Source organism: Brassica rapa, chromosome A09 (assembly GCF_000309985.2).
Source record: "Brassica rapa cultivar Chiifu-401-42 chromosome A09, CAAS_Brap_v3.01, whole genome shotgun sequence".
Taxonomy (NCBI): Eukaryota; Viridiplantae; Streptophyta; class Magnoliopsida; order Brassicales; family Brassicaceae; genus Brassica; species Brassica rapa.
Genome location: NC_024803.2, coordinates 38,813,535 through 38,828,409, shown reverse-complemented (window position 1 = coordinate 38,828,409; position 14,875 = coordinate 38,813,535). Strand labels below are relative to the sequence as shown.

At 34.9% G+C, this 14,875-nt stretch overlaps 3 protein-coding genes and 1 pseudogene across 3 annotated transcripts; 3 read left to right on the top strand and 1 right to left on the bottom strand.

The window, feature by feature from the left end:
- The first annotated feature begins 1,436 nt into the window (after nucleotides 1-1,436).
- Nucleotides 1,437-2,092, top strand: LOC103842365 (annotated as a pseudogene).
- Nucleotides 2,093-3,303: 1,211 nt separating this feature from the next.
- On the top strand, nucleotides 3,304-7,159 carry LOC103842230 (protein GLUTAMINE DUMPER 4). The gene has a single exon (XM_009118853.3). The coding sequence runs from the start codon at nucleotides 6,479-6,481 to the stop codon at nucleotides 6,929-6,931; it is 453 nt and encodes a 150-aa protein (XP_009117101.1). The 5' UTR covers nucleotides 3,304-6,478; the 3' UTR covers nucleotides 6,932-7,159.
- Nucleotides 7,160-8,192: 1,033 nt separating this feature from the next.
- Nucleotides 8,193-9,763, top strand: LOC103842229 (ADP-ribosylation factor 1). The gene is made up of 8 exons (XM_009118852.3): nucleotides 8,193-8,458; nucleotides 8,534-8,572; nucleotides 8,659-8,721; nucleotides 8,818-8,836; nucleotides 8,910-9,021; nucleotides 9,102-9,149; nucleotides 9,285-9,415; nucleotides 9,511-9,763. Exons 1-8 carry the CDS (start codon nucleotides 8,356-8,358, stop codon nucleotides 9,542-9,544), a joined length of 549 nt encoding a protein of 182 aa, XP_009117100.1. The 5' UTR covers nucleotides 8,193-8,355; the 3' UTR covers nucleotides 9,545-9,763.
- A 659-nt stretch (nucleotides 9,764-10,422) lies between these two features.
- On the bottom strand, nucleotides 10,423-13,784 carry LOC103842228 (eukaryotic translation initiation factor 3 subunit B). The gene is made up of 10 exons (XM_009118851.3): nucleotides 13,534-13,784; nucleotides 13,193-13,430; nucleotides 12,957-13,103; nucleotides 12,639-12,767; nucleotides 12,421-12,549; nucleotides 12,250-12,333; nucleotides 12,045-12,169; nucleotides 11,240-11,971; nucleotides 11,055-11,163; nucleotides 10,423-10,980 (listed from the first exon to the last, which is right to left on the bottom strand). Exons 1-10 carry the CDS (start codon nucleotides 13,641-13,643, stop codon nucleotides 10,639-10,641), a joined length of 2,145 nt encoding a protein of 714 aa, XP_009117099.1. The 5' UTR covers nucleotides 13,644-13,784; the 3' UTR covers nucleotides 10,423-10,638.
- Nucleotides 13,785-14,875: the final 1,091 nt, after the last annotated feature.

The window sequence follows — 14,875 nt, the reverse complement described above, 5'->3', positions numbered from 1 at the left end:
AATATCTCTAAATAAGTTACTAAAATACAGTATGAACTCATCATAATCTTCTTAAATTTATATAGAAACAGTAAAATTTTAAGAATCTAAAAACAAAAATAACACTAACTTGGAAAAGAGTGGACATGTTTTCTAAAACCTGTTCTTATGTACTTACATAAAAATTGATAAATCGTATGACCTTTTATTTATCAAAGATAATTATTGTTTCATTAGTATTATATTGTATATTGAAAATGTGAAATTCAGTAATTAATTTGCCATTTACTTCGAACCAAATTTGTGAAGTTGAAGACAAACCATTTTTTTTCTAATTTTCCAATCAACTGTCTCACGGTAAATGTCAAAAAGAGTACGAATAATACATAAAATTTATTCGTGTTATGATAATCCGCGGCGTAGCGCGGATTTTGACCTAGTATTTTAAAAAGTTTAAAACAGAAGAATAAATTTTTAGCTTTTAATGGAAAAAGGTTTTCAATTTTTTGTGCGGAATCTATTTTTACAAAAAGCAGAATTTAGTTTATTTTTTCTGGAAATAATGTTAATATTTATTACCAGTTTTTAATTTTTTACAAAAAAATAGAGATGACAAAGAATAGAATAACAAAATAAAACTAAACACAGATTCATATATAGCTAAACATGGACTAATTAACCAACATAACAACTAACAAACAAAGAAAACATCAAAATCAAAACACACTTGTCTCATAATCGAGCCTACAGTAAAAGCGAGAACTAAATCCGGTAGATTTTAGCATGCCCGATGATCAGTTCTTAAGAATTGGACTCATCAAAACAGCTCGCACCGACTTCTTTAGCCGCAACATTCACTTACAGACAACAACACCCCGAGAACAAACACCCAAGTGTACAAAGAAGAGTTTTATTTGGAAAAAAAAACACCCGATATGAAAGAATTTATAGTTACAACAGAAAAAAATTATGTTTCATGAACAAACTTTTTTATGCTTTTGTGAAAAACAAAATATTCAGTTTTTGGTGGAAAATAAGATTTTGCTATTTTAGAATGAAAACAAAGTTTTATATTATGTTTTCTACAAAAACCAAAGCTATTATATTGAAAGTTTAAAATGCAATTTTCTGTTTTTTTTTCTATTTTTGGTATTTGGTAATTAATATTGATTAATGTGTTTTTTTGTAATAGTATAATTAATTTAGCCTATGGGATTCTATAAAACCAATGTTGACAAAAAGAAGCAACCACCGACCTATTAAAAAATCTCCCAACCCAACATAATTTTGAAGGTTATGGCTATTAAACATGTGTTAATGGGCTTGTACCCATAATAACCCATTGTCGATTTTATTTGCACTTGTGAATGAAAGAAAAAAAAGGAGAAGCGACGTCAACAACATCGTCTTAATCAGCAGCAAACACGTCAGAACCTTCCACCAAAAAGAAGCCATCGATGATACCAGACTGGTCTCTTCTACCTGGAGAGCTTCTTGACGTCATCCCCAAGAATCTAGACAACTGTTTCGACGTCCTTCATGCTCGCTCTGTCTGCACCTCGTGGCGATCATCGTTCCCCTTTCCCAATCGTCTATTAACACGCCCGACTTACTCTCTCCCTTAACGGTGACATTTTCGCTATTGATCCTTATTCAAGTAAATTTGACTCCTATGATGCCCCCGGAGCTTGTCAACTGAGGTTCAAATAATTATTTGGTTCCCTCTGGTGATGATGAACTTTTCCTGGTTCAGCAAATCATCCCTCGTGGTACTGGTGTATTAAAACTTTAGTCGGTTAACATTGAGAGTGAGTAGGTTAGATGAGGAGGCTGGTAAATGGGCCGAGGTCAGCGAGTTGGGAGACCGTGTTTTGTTTATTGGACACTTTGGTAATGTCTCCTGCTCGGCTAGGAGCTTCCTGATGGATGTGGGCGTGAGTGGGAACTCAGTTGTGTTCACCAATGAGCCTGTCTATGTAACACACGCCTACAAATATGGAATACATACAGGAAGACCGGAAGAAAATTTCAATTGTTTTAGAGATCTTAAGAAATAACCCTGTGACGATCTTCAGCACATCTCCAGTGGTGGCTCTCCGGATTAAACGCTAAGATATACATCATACTTTGGATACTTGAGACCTTATGTTGGTTTTGTTTTCTCGGATCACAACAACCTTTTCGTTATAGATTTTGTGTTCTGTTAGTGTTACCCATTATTGTCGAGAGTGTACCTCGTCCTCGTGTCATGGTGATATACTAAACACTAGTTTTTAACTTTTAATGTGCTTTGCTATCATCTACCCATGTGCTTGTCAACCCCACACACCCTTGTTACAATTTAAAACAGAGTCATTTTTTTATGGAAATGGTTGTGTCATGGACTCTCAAAGTCGTGTCTGGCTGTGTTCATGTGTTCCACCAAACTTCTCCAAGTTTGCCTGGCTATATTTATAATTTGTATTTATTCATTTGAAATTATTTTTAAAAAATACTTGCTTGTGGATATTCTTTTTAAGTCGGCTAGGGAATGTTTTTGCGATTGTTGCGTTTTCGCAGCTTACCACCAAGACCCCAAATTTTAGAATTGCCTTAGGCCTAGGGGTGTTCAATCCGGATATCGGTTCGGTTTCGGTTCGATTTTTTTTCGGTTTTCGGTATTTCGGTTAGTAAAATATAACTACCATTCTAAATCCATATTTACTTCGGTTCGGTTCGGTTTATATACCGTCGGTTTTCGGTTTATTCGGTTTTATACCAAAAACATAATTATTTTGTTTGAGATCATATTATATGAATTTTAGAGTCATATTGTCAACACAGTCATTTATTTAAAATATATTACATGTTCAAATAAATGAACAAAAAAGTAAAAATGCTTCTACCATCAAATAAAATAATCAAATCTATAACTAAAATAAAACCTTGAAATTTTGAAAATAAAAATATGAAACAAAACAGAAACATGAAATAAAAATTTTTCCACTCTTCCATATTTAGTGTTCATTAAAGTCATGTTTTTTTAATTAAAAATTTTCCATTAATTATTGTCCATCAAATTTATAATCTTCATATTAATTTAGTGATGACTAAAATAATTCAAAAAGATCAAAAAAAACTTAGAAAATAAGATGTCTGAATTGCGATGTATTGTTATTTAGTTATAGTTCAAGTGTTTTACAAATTAAGGTTTTTATTACTATAAAATTATGGTAGTAGTTATTAACACAAATTTAACTTATGTAACAAATAGATTTTCATGTATTGTTATAAAATAGATACATATTTGCATGTTTCTACTTTTAATCGGTTTTGTTCGGTTTATTCGGTTTAATCGGTTATATACCAAACCATATCCAAATCCTACGGTTTTTATAAAATTATATCTATTCGGTTTATATGATATATACCAAAACCAAACCATATTATCTATTTCAGTTCGGTTCGGTTCAGTACGGTTCGGTTTTACCATATTGAACAGCCCTACTTAGGCCCCATATAGTCTAAGCACAGCACTGTCACCGCATAAACAGAAGAGAACATATAGACCACATCAACGCACCAATAAAGAAAATGGACAAATGAAGAAGAAATGCACAAAGGGAGTCTGTTCGAACTTTAACCCACAATTCCCATTTCCTCTTAGTCCTTTCTCAATCATTTCTGTCTCTCTTATTATTGTGCAAACATTGTCATTTACCACCAAGGCAATGTGCTCTTTCACTGTTCCTTAAACTAAATCATTAAAGATTTTCGGTTATATAAAGTGAAAATACTTTAATTTTTTACTAATTATTTTGAAGGTCTAAGGGCATTATTAAAAGTGAGAAACTATATGAGTTTTAAGAAAATTAAAATATTTAAATTATAAAATTAAATTTTATTTAAAAATTAACTATTAGTTGAGTGACATGTAGAATTTTAGGATTTAACCAGTATTCGAAAAAAATTCAGATGAAAATCTTTTTAAATCTCTCTTACTTTTAATTATTTTTCTATATTCGTTTTTGAGATATTTCGTAAGAAATTATTCGTAAATTTCTCCAACACTAAACAGTAAACATTTTAAGCATCTTTAGGACTAATTACAAAATTCGTAATATCATTTAAATTTTGTGACTAGTTACAAAATATTGTGTTTTTTATTGGTTAAATTAGTGTTATTTAATGATATTTTTATGTAACCAAGGTAAATTGCAATTTTTTTTTAAAACCACTTATATTGATACAGAGGGAGTACAAATTAACAGAGTTTATGGTAAATGATTTGTTGAAAACTGAAAGTGTTTTCTGCACCTCTCATGATTAAGTGAATCAAATAAAAATCCAGTTACAACCTTTGTAGACCTTAAAAAGACTTTAATAGATGAACCCGGAAAACTACACTATAAATTTAAAATTTTGAACGTTTGATCTATAAATATACCATTGAACTAAGAAAATAAGAGCATAATTTTTGCATTAGGTTTGATGGTTTACCATTTATCTATAAGTGTTTACCATTGAACTAAGAAAATAAGAGCATAAATTTTTACATTAGGTTTGCTGGTTTTTTTTGAACTATCTAATTTCGCTCAATAGAAAAAAATCGGCAATTTTTAACTAAATTTATGTCTTATTAGAACAAGTGAAAATAAACATTTTCTTTTTTTTTTGTCTGGTTAATTATGTTATTACAATTATGAAAAATATTAGATAAACGATACTACAGTCGACAATTCTATTTGTTTTACGAAAATTTATGCCTAACTGCATCACCCTAAGTAACCCTATAAAATCCATTCCTGACAAAAGATCTTTAGCAAGGAAAATAAGCGTTGATCTTTTTTTTATTTGTTAATTTGGAAAAAATATTTATCCGCAAGTAAATGTGAACTCATAGATGATTTCAAATATTATAATATATACTGTAGTGTGTAAGCACTACGTATTCCCACATTTTAATAAATAGCACAAGTTGATTTAAGTGTCAAGTGAAAGCAATGCGGGACAACAGATTATAACAAGCCAAAATGGTCCGATATGGTCCTTCAAAATAGACCGTTCATATATATGATAAATATGAAAGTGAACATAACATTGCACCTGTTCGGTCACTGATGTCATAATTTGTGAGAGGTTTTCGATGGACACAATAGCATGGACTTTTATCGATGACCTCTGGACTCTAGTAATGACTAATTTGTAATACAGAATTAATCGAAATGACTAATTTAACTTCGTACTAATCAGGTTTGAAAAATGTGTTGAACCCAATCCCAAAACTAAAAAAAAACTAAAAGAAAAGCCTATAGGTACGAATGACTAAGCTCGAAGAGATACATAGTCCAACTCTGATCACATAAAAGGAAAACAGAGAATATGGAAATAAGGACCAAATTTTTTAACCAATAACAGAGAATTAGAGACAGTAAGAACATCAGTATAGGTATAGTTATAACGAAATACCTCAATTTACATAATATATTTTGATATATTATCTAAATTTTGGATTTAAAATAAAACAATTATAAATAATTACATAGCAAAAAAATCTCAAATTGTTTGGAGAGTTTTCCATATGAAAATAGTATACAAAATATATCTTTCTCTTTTCCTAAACAAAGCATGAGTATTAAGTACTATAGGTTTGTCAAAACTATTTTTGTATTTATATTATTAGTTTAATGTTGAACGACTTCAATGAATAATGTTAATAATGATGTTTTTAGATCTCTACAACCGGATGACATGGTTACCCATACAATAACTCGAAAATTCGAAATAGAACCTACGAAATATAACCTTTGAACAAATCCAACTACAAAAGATCAAAATCTGACGAATATTCAAAATTTAGCATGACATCCATGGTTGCAAACGGAATTGAGCCTTTGACAAATATTTACCGCAACAGAAAAGCTTTTTTTTTTTATTAAAGAAAAATTAAATCCGGATCTATTAAAGACACAGACTAACTCCGAATGTATGTATAGACTACAGATAGACTTTTTTCTGGACATTCAAATGAACCAAAAGCAATAGTTCATATTCGTGTAGCCAGCGGATTCGAACCAAAATTTGCTGTATTAGATTTATTTTCCTCAAGCGCTACTGGACTACCATCACTGGTTAGCCCATCTAGTTTACGTTGGTATCTTTAAATAAAGAAGCACCGTAACATATATGTCTACAGTCTCCACATAACCCTTTCATCAGTAAGATTGAAACTGCATGCAAATATATATGTGGCAAAACTAAAGTAATAAACCACTTGGGACCAAAACAAATAAATAAGCAAGCTTTAATTTACTAAATTGAAGTAATTAGCTGGGGGTGACTCACTTCGCTACTTTTTTCTAGGTACTTCCGACCTATAAATATATTATCTAACTCTCCCATTGTGCCATGCATCCTTTAACTTTCTTCTTTTTCAACTTATAAACTCAGAAGATAAAATTAAAAATAAAACAAAGAAAAACCTGAGAGAAACAGAAGAAACATACAAGCAAAGAACAAAATGAGGTCATTGAGCATTAAACCAACATCGTTAGATGCAGCGAGGCATGCAACATCTGTAGAATCATTCGGGAATCACCAACTGCCACAATCTTCGTGGCACTCGCCGGTGCCGTATTTATTCGGTGGCCTTGCGGCAATGTTGGGCCTCATCGCCTTTGCTTTACTAATCCTGGCATGCTCTTACTGGCGCTTGGCTACTTCAGGTGAAGATTTCGGGGAAGGAAACGGCAGTGGAGTTGATGAAGAGAAAGAGAGTCGGTCCGGAGAGAAGGCGACGTACGAAGAGAAGTATATTGTTATAATGGCCGGAGATGACTTGCCTACGTATCTTGCGACGCCTGCTTCGAACAAGTGTGTTTGTAGTCACGAGGGTGAAGTTGTAATTCTCGAGGAAGGTGATGCTGCAAAGAGAGAGGAAAGCAAACAAAATGACGAAGCAACAAGTCGCTAAGCTTTTCCTTTATCAAAAAAAAAATCTCTCAGTTTTAGTATTTTAATTTTTTTGTTACTTATTTTCTTTTAAGCTTTTCCTTTTGGGGATTTTCTTCGGAGAGTTCCCTTTGTCCTTCTCGGGAATGTAAAACTTTCTGAGAAAACGTTTTAGGTTACGATTAAAGAATGTTTGTTTGTAATTTTCAATCACCGGACCTGGAAATAATTTATTTTCTTGATCTTAAAATTATCAGTGATACTACAGTTAATCATATTATAAAAATAAAACACACTAATGATCACATATGCAAAGCTAACAAGTGGAAACATAATTTACCCCTGCCCCTCCTCCACAATAGATCCGCTCATTTGTCGAGTGGTTAGGTTAATAGTTCATTAATGTTTTTTTACTAGTACAATATATGAGGTTCAAATTCGAGATTGCGAGTTATTATCAATTGTAAAGACTAAGAGAAATAAGATTTTTTAAAAAATCTATATTCTATGTACAATTTTCAGATATGAATTTTACATGGTTTAGTATGCATGCACGTATAACCATCACGTGTCAAATTTTATAAAACTATTCGTCATATGATTATTAATATAATAATTATCATACATTTTTTTTGTAAACTAATAATTATCATACTTTGTAATAAGATAATAGATAATATATATTCAGAACACATATTCCATCACTATAATTTGTCTCTTATATATTTATGTGTTACTTTCATATATTTACGTGCATTTGTGTACTTCTCCTATTTTTGTGCTGATTTTGATAGTCCAATAATTTGTACATACCAGCCTTATTATTATTAGCTGTATTCGTAGATTATTTTGAGTTAATAAAATAACTCTTGTTATGAATTAACATCAGATTCATTTTTCGATCTAAGAATTTTGTATGGTACAAATTGCAATACAAAAGATCCACTTGATTACTTGTCCCATTTGCTTGCTTTGCCTTAATTTGATGATATCTGATAAACATGACCAATTTATCTTCTTTTCTCATTAATGCAAAGAGATTTTGAAGTGAAGTGCACTCCATACAAATGTCTATAGTTTAAGTTTTGCATTATCCTTGATCAGTTTTTCTTTTCTTTATGTTGTTTTCAACTTCTTTTTTTTTTTTGGCAACAGTTTTCAACCTTTTTTTTGGTATATTAATGGCTTTATGTCCGAATCATCACTAAAAGCGCTCATTATACACGATGGGCTTTAGAAACTATAGTATGAACTTATATACATATATATTTTGGGCCCAATGAAGACTCTGCTTGCATCAGAGGCAACAAAAGAGCAAAACAAAAAACTGAAAGTTTCTCCAACTCTCAAAAGAAAAGAGAAGGTCGAATGGTCCTGGAGAAGAAGAAGAAGAAGATTCTCTCTTTCGATCCTTTGATCTGATCTGAACCGGAGAAGAAGAAGAAGATGGGGATCCTGTTCACGCGGATGTTCTCTTCGGTGTTTGGCAACAAAGAAGCTCGTATCCTCGTCCTCGGTCTCGACAATGCTGGCAAAACCACTATCCTCTGTAAAATCACCACTCCCCTCCCCCCCTCCATCTCAACCAATTCGTTTTTTGATTCATAATGAATTTGATTTACAGATCGGCTTCAGATGGGGGAAGTGGTCTCCACGATTCCTAGTATGTAATTCATCTCCAGATCTAGCTGATTCGATTTTGAATAATTTAGTTTTTAATTTGGCGATTGCTCCCGATGTGTTTGTTAGCTATTGGATTCAACGTGGAGACAGTTCAGTACAACAATATCAAGTTTCAGGTCTGGGATTTAGGTAGGCTACTTAGCATATCAGATTGATTCAGTAAAGTTTCCACATTTTTAAAATAATAAAATCCAATTTGGTAAATCAATTTGTTTCTTGTGGCAGGTGGACAAACGAGCATCAGGTAGAATTAGCATCAAGATTGATTGTAGTTTGTTTCGTTTGTGTGGTGCTTCTAATTTTGTTAAATGTGACAGGCCATACTGGCGATGCTATTTTCCGAATACACAAGCAGTGATCTACGTTGTTGACTCCAGCGATACAGATCGAATCGGGGTGGCTAAAGAGGAATTCCATGCTATTTTGGAGGTGAATCATTTTAGGAATTGTTATAGACAGCTGTATCATGCATCAATAACAGCATCTAACTTTTGAAACTTGTTTTGTAGGAAGAGGAATTGAAAGGTGCGGTTGTTCTCATTTTTGCAAACAAGCAGGTTAGTAGTAGTATCTTAAATGGTAGTACCCCTTCTTGCCTGACCTGATTCATCTGAAAGTTGTATTGAAGATTCTGTTTTTGCTAAATGCGTAAAAAAACTTTGTTCTGAGTTTCCTTAAAACCAACTGAACAGGATCTTCCTGGTGCACTTGATGATGCCGCTGTGACTGAAGCCTTGGAGTTGCATAAGATCAAGAGTCGTCAGTGGGCTATCTTCAAAACTTGTGCTGTTAAAGGCGAGGGCCTTTTCGAAGGATTGGACTGGTATGCACCACAATTTGTATGCCACAAAACAAACTCTTTGCGTGTTTGGTTTGGTTCTCAAATATTCACCTTTTTTGTCTATCTTTGATCTTCAGGTTGAGTAATACATTGAAGTCGGGAAGTGGCTAGAATCATCTTCATACACTGTCTCGTCATCCCCTTGGACATTACATTGTATCTTCTCTTCTTTACTTACTGGGTTGTTTAGTAAGTTGATTAGTTCTTCATTTAAAGAGTTAAATATCGATGAGATGTTTACTTATTATTATTCTTTTCCTTTTGAGAGAAGATATATAAAAACCTTACACGGATTTGTCAATGAAACCCATAAAGAGAACAGTCTTTTAACATGAAATTGATAAATTAAACCATAAGAAATACTAACAAGGGTCCAAGTGATATTTCGACAATCTTTGGATTAATAAGCTCTTTTTGATTATTCTTGTTTATCTTTTTGAGACGAACTTCATCTCTAGCATTGATTTAGCACTGGAAAAGCTTGAAAATGGCTCTTTGTGTTAGATAACACAGATGTAATTTTCATGACAAGTGTTCTTTTGTTGACTGGCGCATCAATATTGGAGAGCAGATCAGCTAGAGGTTTCAGCTTATAGCAGTAAACTTGAATTGTTTGTCCTCTGGTCATTGGAGAGCAAATCAGCCAGCGATTTCAGCTTATGGCAGTAAACTTGAATTTGTCTGTAGCTCATGATCAATAGATTGGATCGCAAGAGCTTTGATTCGAATCCAAACATAACGCTTGGTGCCCTCCTATTTGAAATGATGAGGGTTTGGGCAAGAATTCGATAGACCCAGTTTAATAAGCCAATCATGTTTTCGCCAAGATCGCCATATGGGAAGAAGAGTACCATCAAGACGTCCCAGGAAATGGAATGTTAAGCAGTGTGTGAGGAACATAATAATTATTGCGATTGGAAGAGATGGTGATGTTTGTGATCCCAAAAGCATGTTCAAGAGTTGCTGGTGGGACATAACCAAAGTGATAATGAATTTAAGATACGGTCAATTTTTTTCGTGCTCCAACATATAATCCAAACACTGGATAAAGAAACATAATAACCTCCGGAACCAAAATTGAAAATTCTCTTAAAACTTCAAAGAACAGAAAACGATAACGAAAAGAACAGTTTGATGATGTCTAAAGAGATCCAAAGGACAAGTAAAAAACGAGAAGCCACTTCTTCAAGTGAGAAAACTTAAATTCATTCTTGGACGACTTCTTCAATGACTTCAATAACATCCTCAAACTCAACTTCTTTAACTTCTTTGGCTTCATCCTCTTCTTCCTCCTCATCACTGATTTCTCCATCCCTGAGGCTCTGTCTCGCAAGTTTCTCCTCTTCGTGCAGCGACTTCCACTGCTTCACCCATTTCTCCCACTCTTCCTTCAACGCCTTCCTCTTCTCTCTGTCTTGTTCACTCAACAGCAGCGACACGTCCTGATCCTCTAACTCGTACTTCTTGCTGTACTTCTTCAGGTTCTTTGCTATCTCTTCTTCCTTCTCCGGAGACAAGAACGATGGAGGTCTTGGGCGCCACGCTAACTGTACAGACATAGAAAATTTACAGTATTGTGTATTTAGACATGGTGAGACCAAGTTTTGTTTTTGTTACGTACCTGGAAGAAATGATCCTTCAGATTCCGGTAAAGCAATTTTCCATTGAACGACCAGATGGTGAACCCATTCTCCATCTCATGGACTGATGTCACTGCCGTTGCAACGTACCTATCAACGTAAACAACATCATGAGAAACCACCAATAGACTGGTTTAGTTTCTAAGAGACTGCAGTAGTAGTTTACCTTCCAGTTGGGTCCCATTCGATATCAGTGGCCATGAAATGTTCAGTTGTGGCCATGGTCTCGAGCTCATCCACGTTGAAAAACTCAAGCTGGCCGTTGAAATTCTTCAGCCCAGCAAGGATAATGTACTTCCCCGTGGGCGACCAGAAGAGGGCATTGGCTTGTTTGGCCTTCAAAGTACCCAGCTTTGTAACCCTTCCACCGTGTTGCGTGGTCTTCATCGTGTAGAAACTGACATCTGGTCTTGGCTGGTCACCGTGAATCACGGCAAACCTGTGACCCTTGGGCTCCCACGCGAAAGCGATGATCTTGTCGTTCTTGTTGTCCAGCTCAAGAACCTCGATGGGGATATCCCTCTCTTTGATGCGGAAAAGCTCGAAGCCAGAGTACGTGCTCTTCTTCGTCTTTGTGTATCGATCAACCTTGACTGCGAGATATTCTCCACTGCTCTGCCAGTACATCTTGCAGTCGCTCACGCTGAAGAGATTCTTCTGTCTCAGCTCCACCTTGCTAGGGATTTGGACAAGAGCTACCTTGGCAGGCTGGTTCCCACCACCTTGTTCAGGAACAAAGAGTGAAAGGATGGAGTCAGTGGGAGACCAACAGATGTCCACGACATTATCAACCTTGATGGATTTCTTGTCAATTAGGCCAAATGTCTCGGTCTCGTAGACAGATATCGTGTTTTTGCTGAGCTTGGCAAAGTATTTGTCGTCTTTTCCACCAGCCCATCTGCAGAAAAAAGTTTACAAGATATCAACAAATGTATAAGATCAACAAATTCAACCGCAGTTAAAGAAATTACCTGAAGACAGGCCAAGAAGCACCAGCAACACCACCAGGTCCTCCAATTGAAAACTCATCAGCACTACCCTTGAAATCTCTCATCATCCTCCCGGTTCTCACATCAAAGACCTTTATCTCTACTTTCTGTAAGTCGAATAGAAATCGGAATCCTTTGCATAAGAAAAAAAAAAAAAGGAAGGGAACAGAAGCAAAGATGCACTTACACTTGCATCTCGTGGGTTACTTGGTTCCTGGCTGTGGTAAGTTACCAGGTATTTCTCACCAGGAGAGAAATCAACTAGTTTTACCTACAATTGAATCAACCAGAAAAAAGAACTCAAACTTCAGGATAACAGAGGAAAAGTAACAATCAAGAGGAGAGACAAAGAACGAACCATATTATGCTGATAACGCATGAGACGAGTGAAGGTATCAGCACCACCCCAAACAGCTGCCCCCTGCTTGTGAAGTGTCACAAGGTATGTACCAAGAGGAGACCACTGCACATAGCTCTCTGTCCAGTACTGCATAGGAAGAGACACCATATATATGTATATTTAATTGATGGTTACATTAAACATACATACACAGGAAGGAGATGCAAGTAACTCACCGGACGCTTATGAACGAGTTCAGTATTCTTCTGCCTAGCATCATTCCAAAAAACTTCGGTATCAGGGCCAGAGCGCGTGACTAGCTGATCCCTTGCTTTCTCATCCGTAAGCCACTTTTGCAAGTTTTCCTGAAAACGTTACAAAGAACAAGCACCTCAAATGGCTGCAGTGAATACACAAATATGCATGCAATTTCACAAAATTAACCAGAGAATATCCGAAATAAATAACTGAACAGCTACAGTAAAGGTTTCAAGGTACATGCCAGTTAGAAAACACAGCGTGACATTAACGTAATTAATGAAGACTAAACATACCCCAGGGACATAGGGCTTGGTCTGAGGAGCCTCCCACTCCTCTTTGACATTCATCAGCCTGTCAAAATCATCGAACATGTTGACAGCAAAGATATGAGACTTGTCCAACTTGTAGCCATGAGTCTTCTCCTTTGCGTTTTGAGCTTCCTGCAAAACAACAACAACAACCCCAAACACATTAACACAAACTCTTACCAAAACACATGTTCTCTTCTCATTAAGACAAGAAAGTAAACCTGAGGAGTATTGAACTCAATGAAACAGTATCCCAATGTCATCCCCGTGTTGGGATCAACAGGCATCCACAGTCCTTTCTCCTTGATAACGCCCAGCTGGCTGTAAATCTTCTTCAGGACATTCTCGAGCTTCTCAAACTTAGTCTTTGGAACAACAGGGAGGTTATCAACCACGATTATGTTACCGAACCCAGTGTCGAACTCTAACTGGTCGTCGTGATAAACACCTTCATCATCACTAAAACCACCACAACAGCAAAAAAAAAAAAGAATCAGTTTCATTGTTCACATCACATCTCATTTCTACAGATCTAATAGAGAGAGAAGAGAGAAAAACTCACCTCTCGATCCCGAAGTTTTCTCCAGGAGGGAGTTGAATTGAATCGAGGTTAACCTGAGACCAATCGATCCCTAGCTTAGCCGCGCGGGTGTCGATATCCAATTCCGCCATGATTTCACAAGCTTAGATCGGAGATTTTTTGTCGCTAATGGATTGTTTAGGAAGCGGTTGAAGAGTTTGCAGCTGATAGTGCCTAGGGTTTTCAGTTCTTTTTTGTTTTGTTTTGCAGTTAGTGATAAGGTGATGAAAGAAGGAACATTTTGGGCCTACTTTTTCTAAAGCCCATTATTGTTACGGCCCGATTAGTGTGGAGCCTGTAATTAGTTGGGACTAAAAGCACAATTTCATTAGTTCATTACGGTCTGATCTTCATACCCGTAACAATTAAGAAAATAAAATAAAATATAGTATAACGTATAAAGTAATTATAATTCAACAAGTAACATATACTAGTTTATGCGATAAAATATATTACATGTTTTTTATTTAAAAAAAACAGACAAAAATTCCATGAGTGGAACTCGATGCTTGAAGTTGATTGTAAGAAGAGTGAATTAATTCATGAGAAAAAGGTGCGCAACATGAAGATTCAGTGAAATCGAAGATGGTAGTTGTACCTTGGAGCCGACGGTAAGGAAGATAATAATGGTGATTTTAAAAACGATAAATTTTGTTATGTGGTTAATTAAAATTTATCAAGTATTTAGCAAGTAGTTGCAGTTAGAGCGGTAAGTTATAAACGAATGTTAGGGAATGTGAGTCGGGTGAGGAAAATGAAATGTAATTACAAAGCGTACTATACTATGTTTGTCTAGATGGAATTTTAGTATAATATAAGGTAGATTATAGACGGTTATTACTAAACTATTTAAAATATAGTATAGTACGGTATGTAGTGATACTACATGAAATTATGTATTTGGACCATATTATTTATTGTAGATTATAATAGGCATCTATATCAATTTGGTGATGTTCCCCTTACATTAGTACAAAAATTAGCTACAGCCACACACAAAATTTGTGGTTATGAGACAAATTGCATGGCTATATATAGAGTATTGTTCACAGAAAAAAAAAAACACAAAACAAAAAACTTAACTATACGTTCATAGCGTAATCATTTTATTACATGGTTACTTGGTGAACTTTTCTATGTTTATGTCACTAATTCATCATCCTTATGTTTGCACATTTTTATAGAGTATCAACTATCAACGCCTCTTGTGAAAGGATTTGGATTATGAGTTTGACAGCATTTATAAATCAGGTGTCAAAAAAACTATAAATAGGTTATTCCATATTACTCATCATTCAAGTCCATTATATCAACTAGTAGACTC

Coding starts and splice junctions, on each gene's coding strand:
- LOC103842230 (XM_009118853.3), top strand. CDS start 6,479: ATGAGGTCATTGAGCATTAAACCAACATCGTTAGATGCAGCGAGGCAT.
- LOC103842229 (XM_009118852.3), top strand. CDS start 8,356: ATGGGGATCCTGTTCACGCGGATGTTCTCTTCGGTGTTTGGCAACAAA. Junction 9,022..9,101: donor AATTCCATGCTATTTTGGAG/GTGAATCATTTT, acceptor CTTGTTTTGTAG/GAAGAGGAATTGAAAGGTGC. Junction 9,416..9,510: donor CTTTTCGAAGGATTGGACTG/GTATGCACCACA, acceptor TTTGATCTTCAG/GTTGAGTAATACATTGAAGT.
- LOC103842228 (XM_009118851.3), bottom strand. CDS start 13,643: ATGGCGGAATTGGATATCGACACCCGCGCGGCTAAGCTAGGGATCGAT. Junction 13,431..13,533: donor GAAAACTTCGGGATCGAGAG/GTGAGTTTTTCT, acceptor TGGTGGTTTTAG/TGATGATGAAGGTGTTTATC. Junction 13,104..13,192: donor TTGAGTTCAATACTCCTCAG/GTTTACTTTCTT, acceptor GTTGTTTTGCAG/GAAGCTCAAAACGCAAAGGA.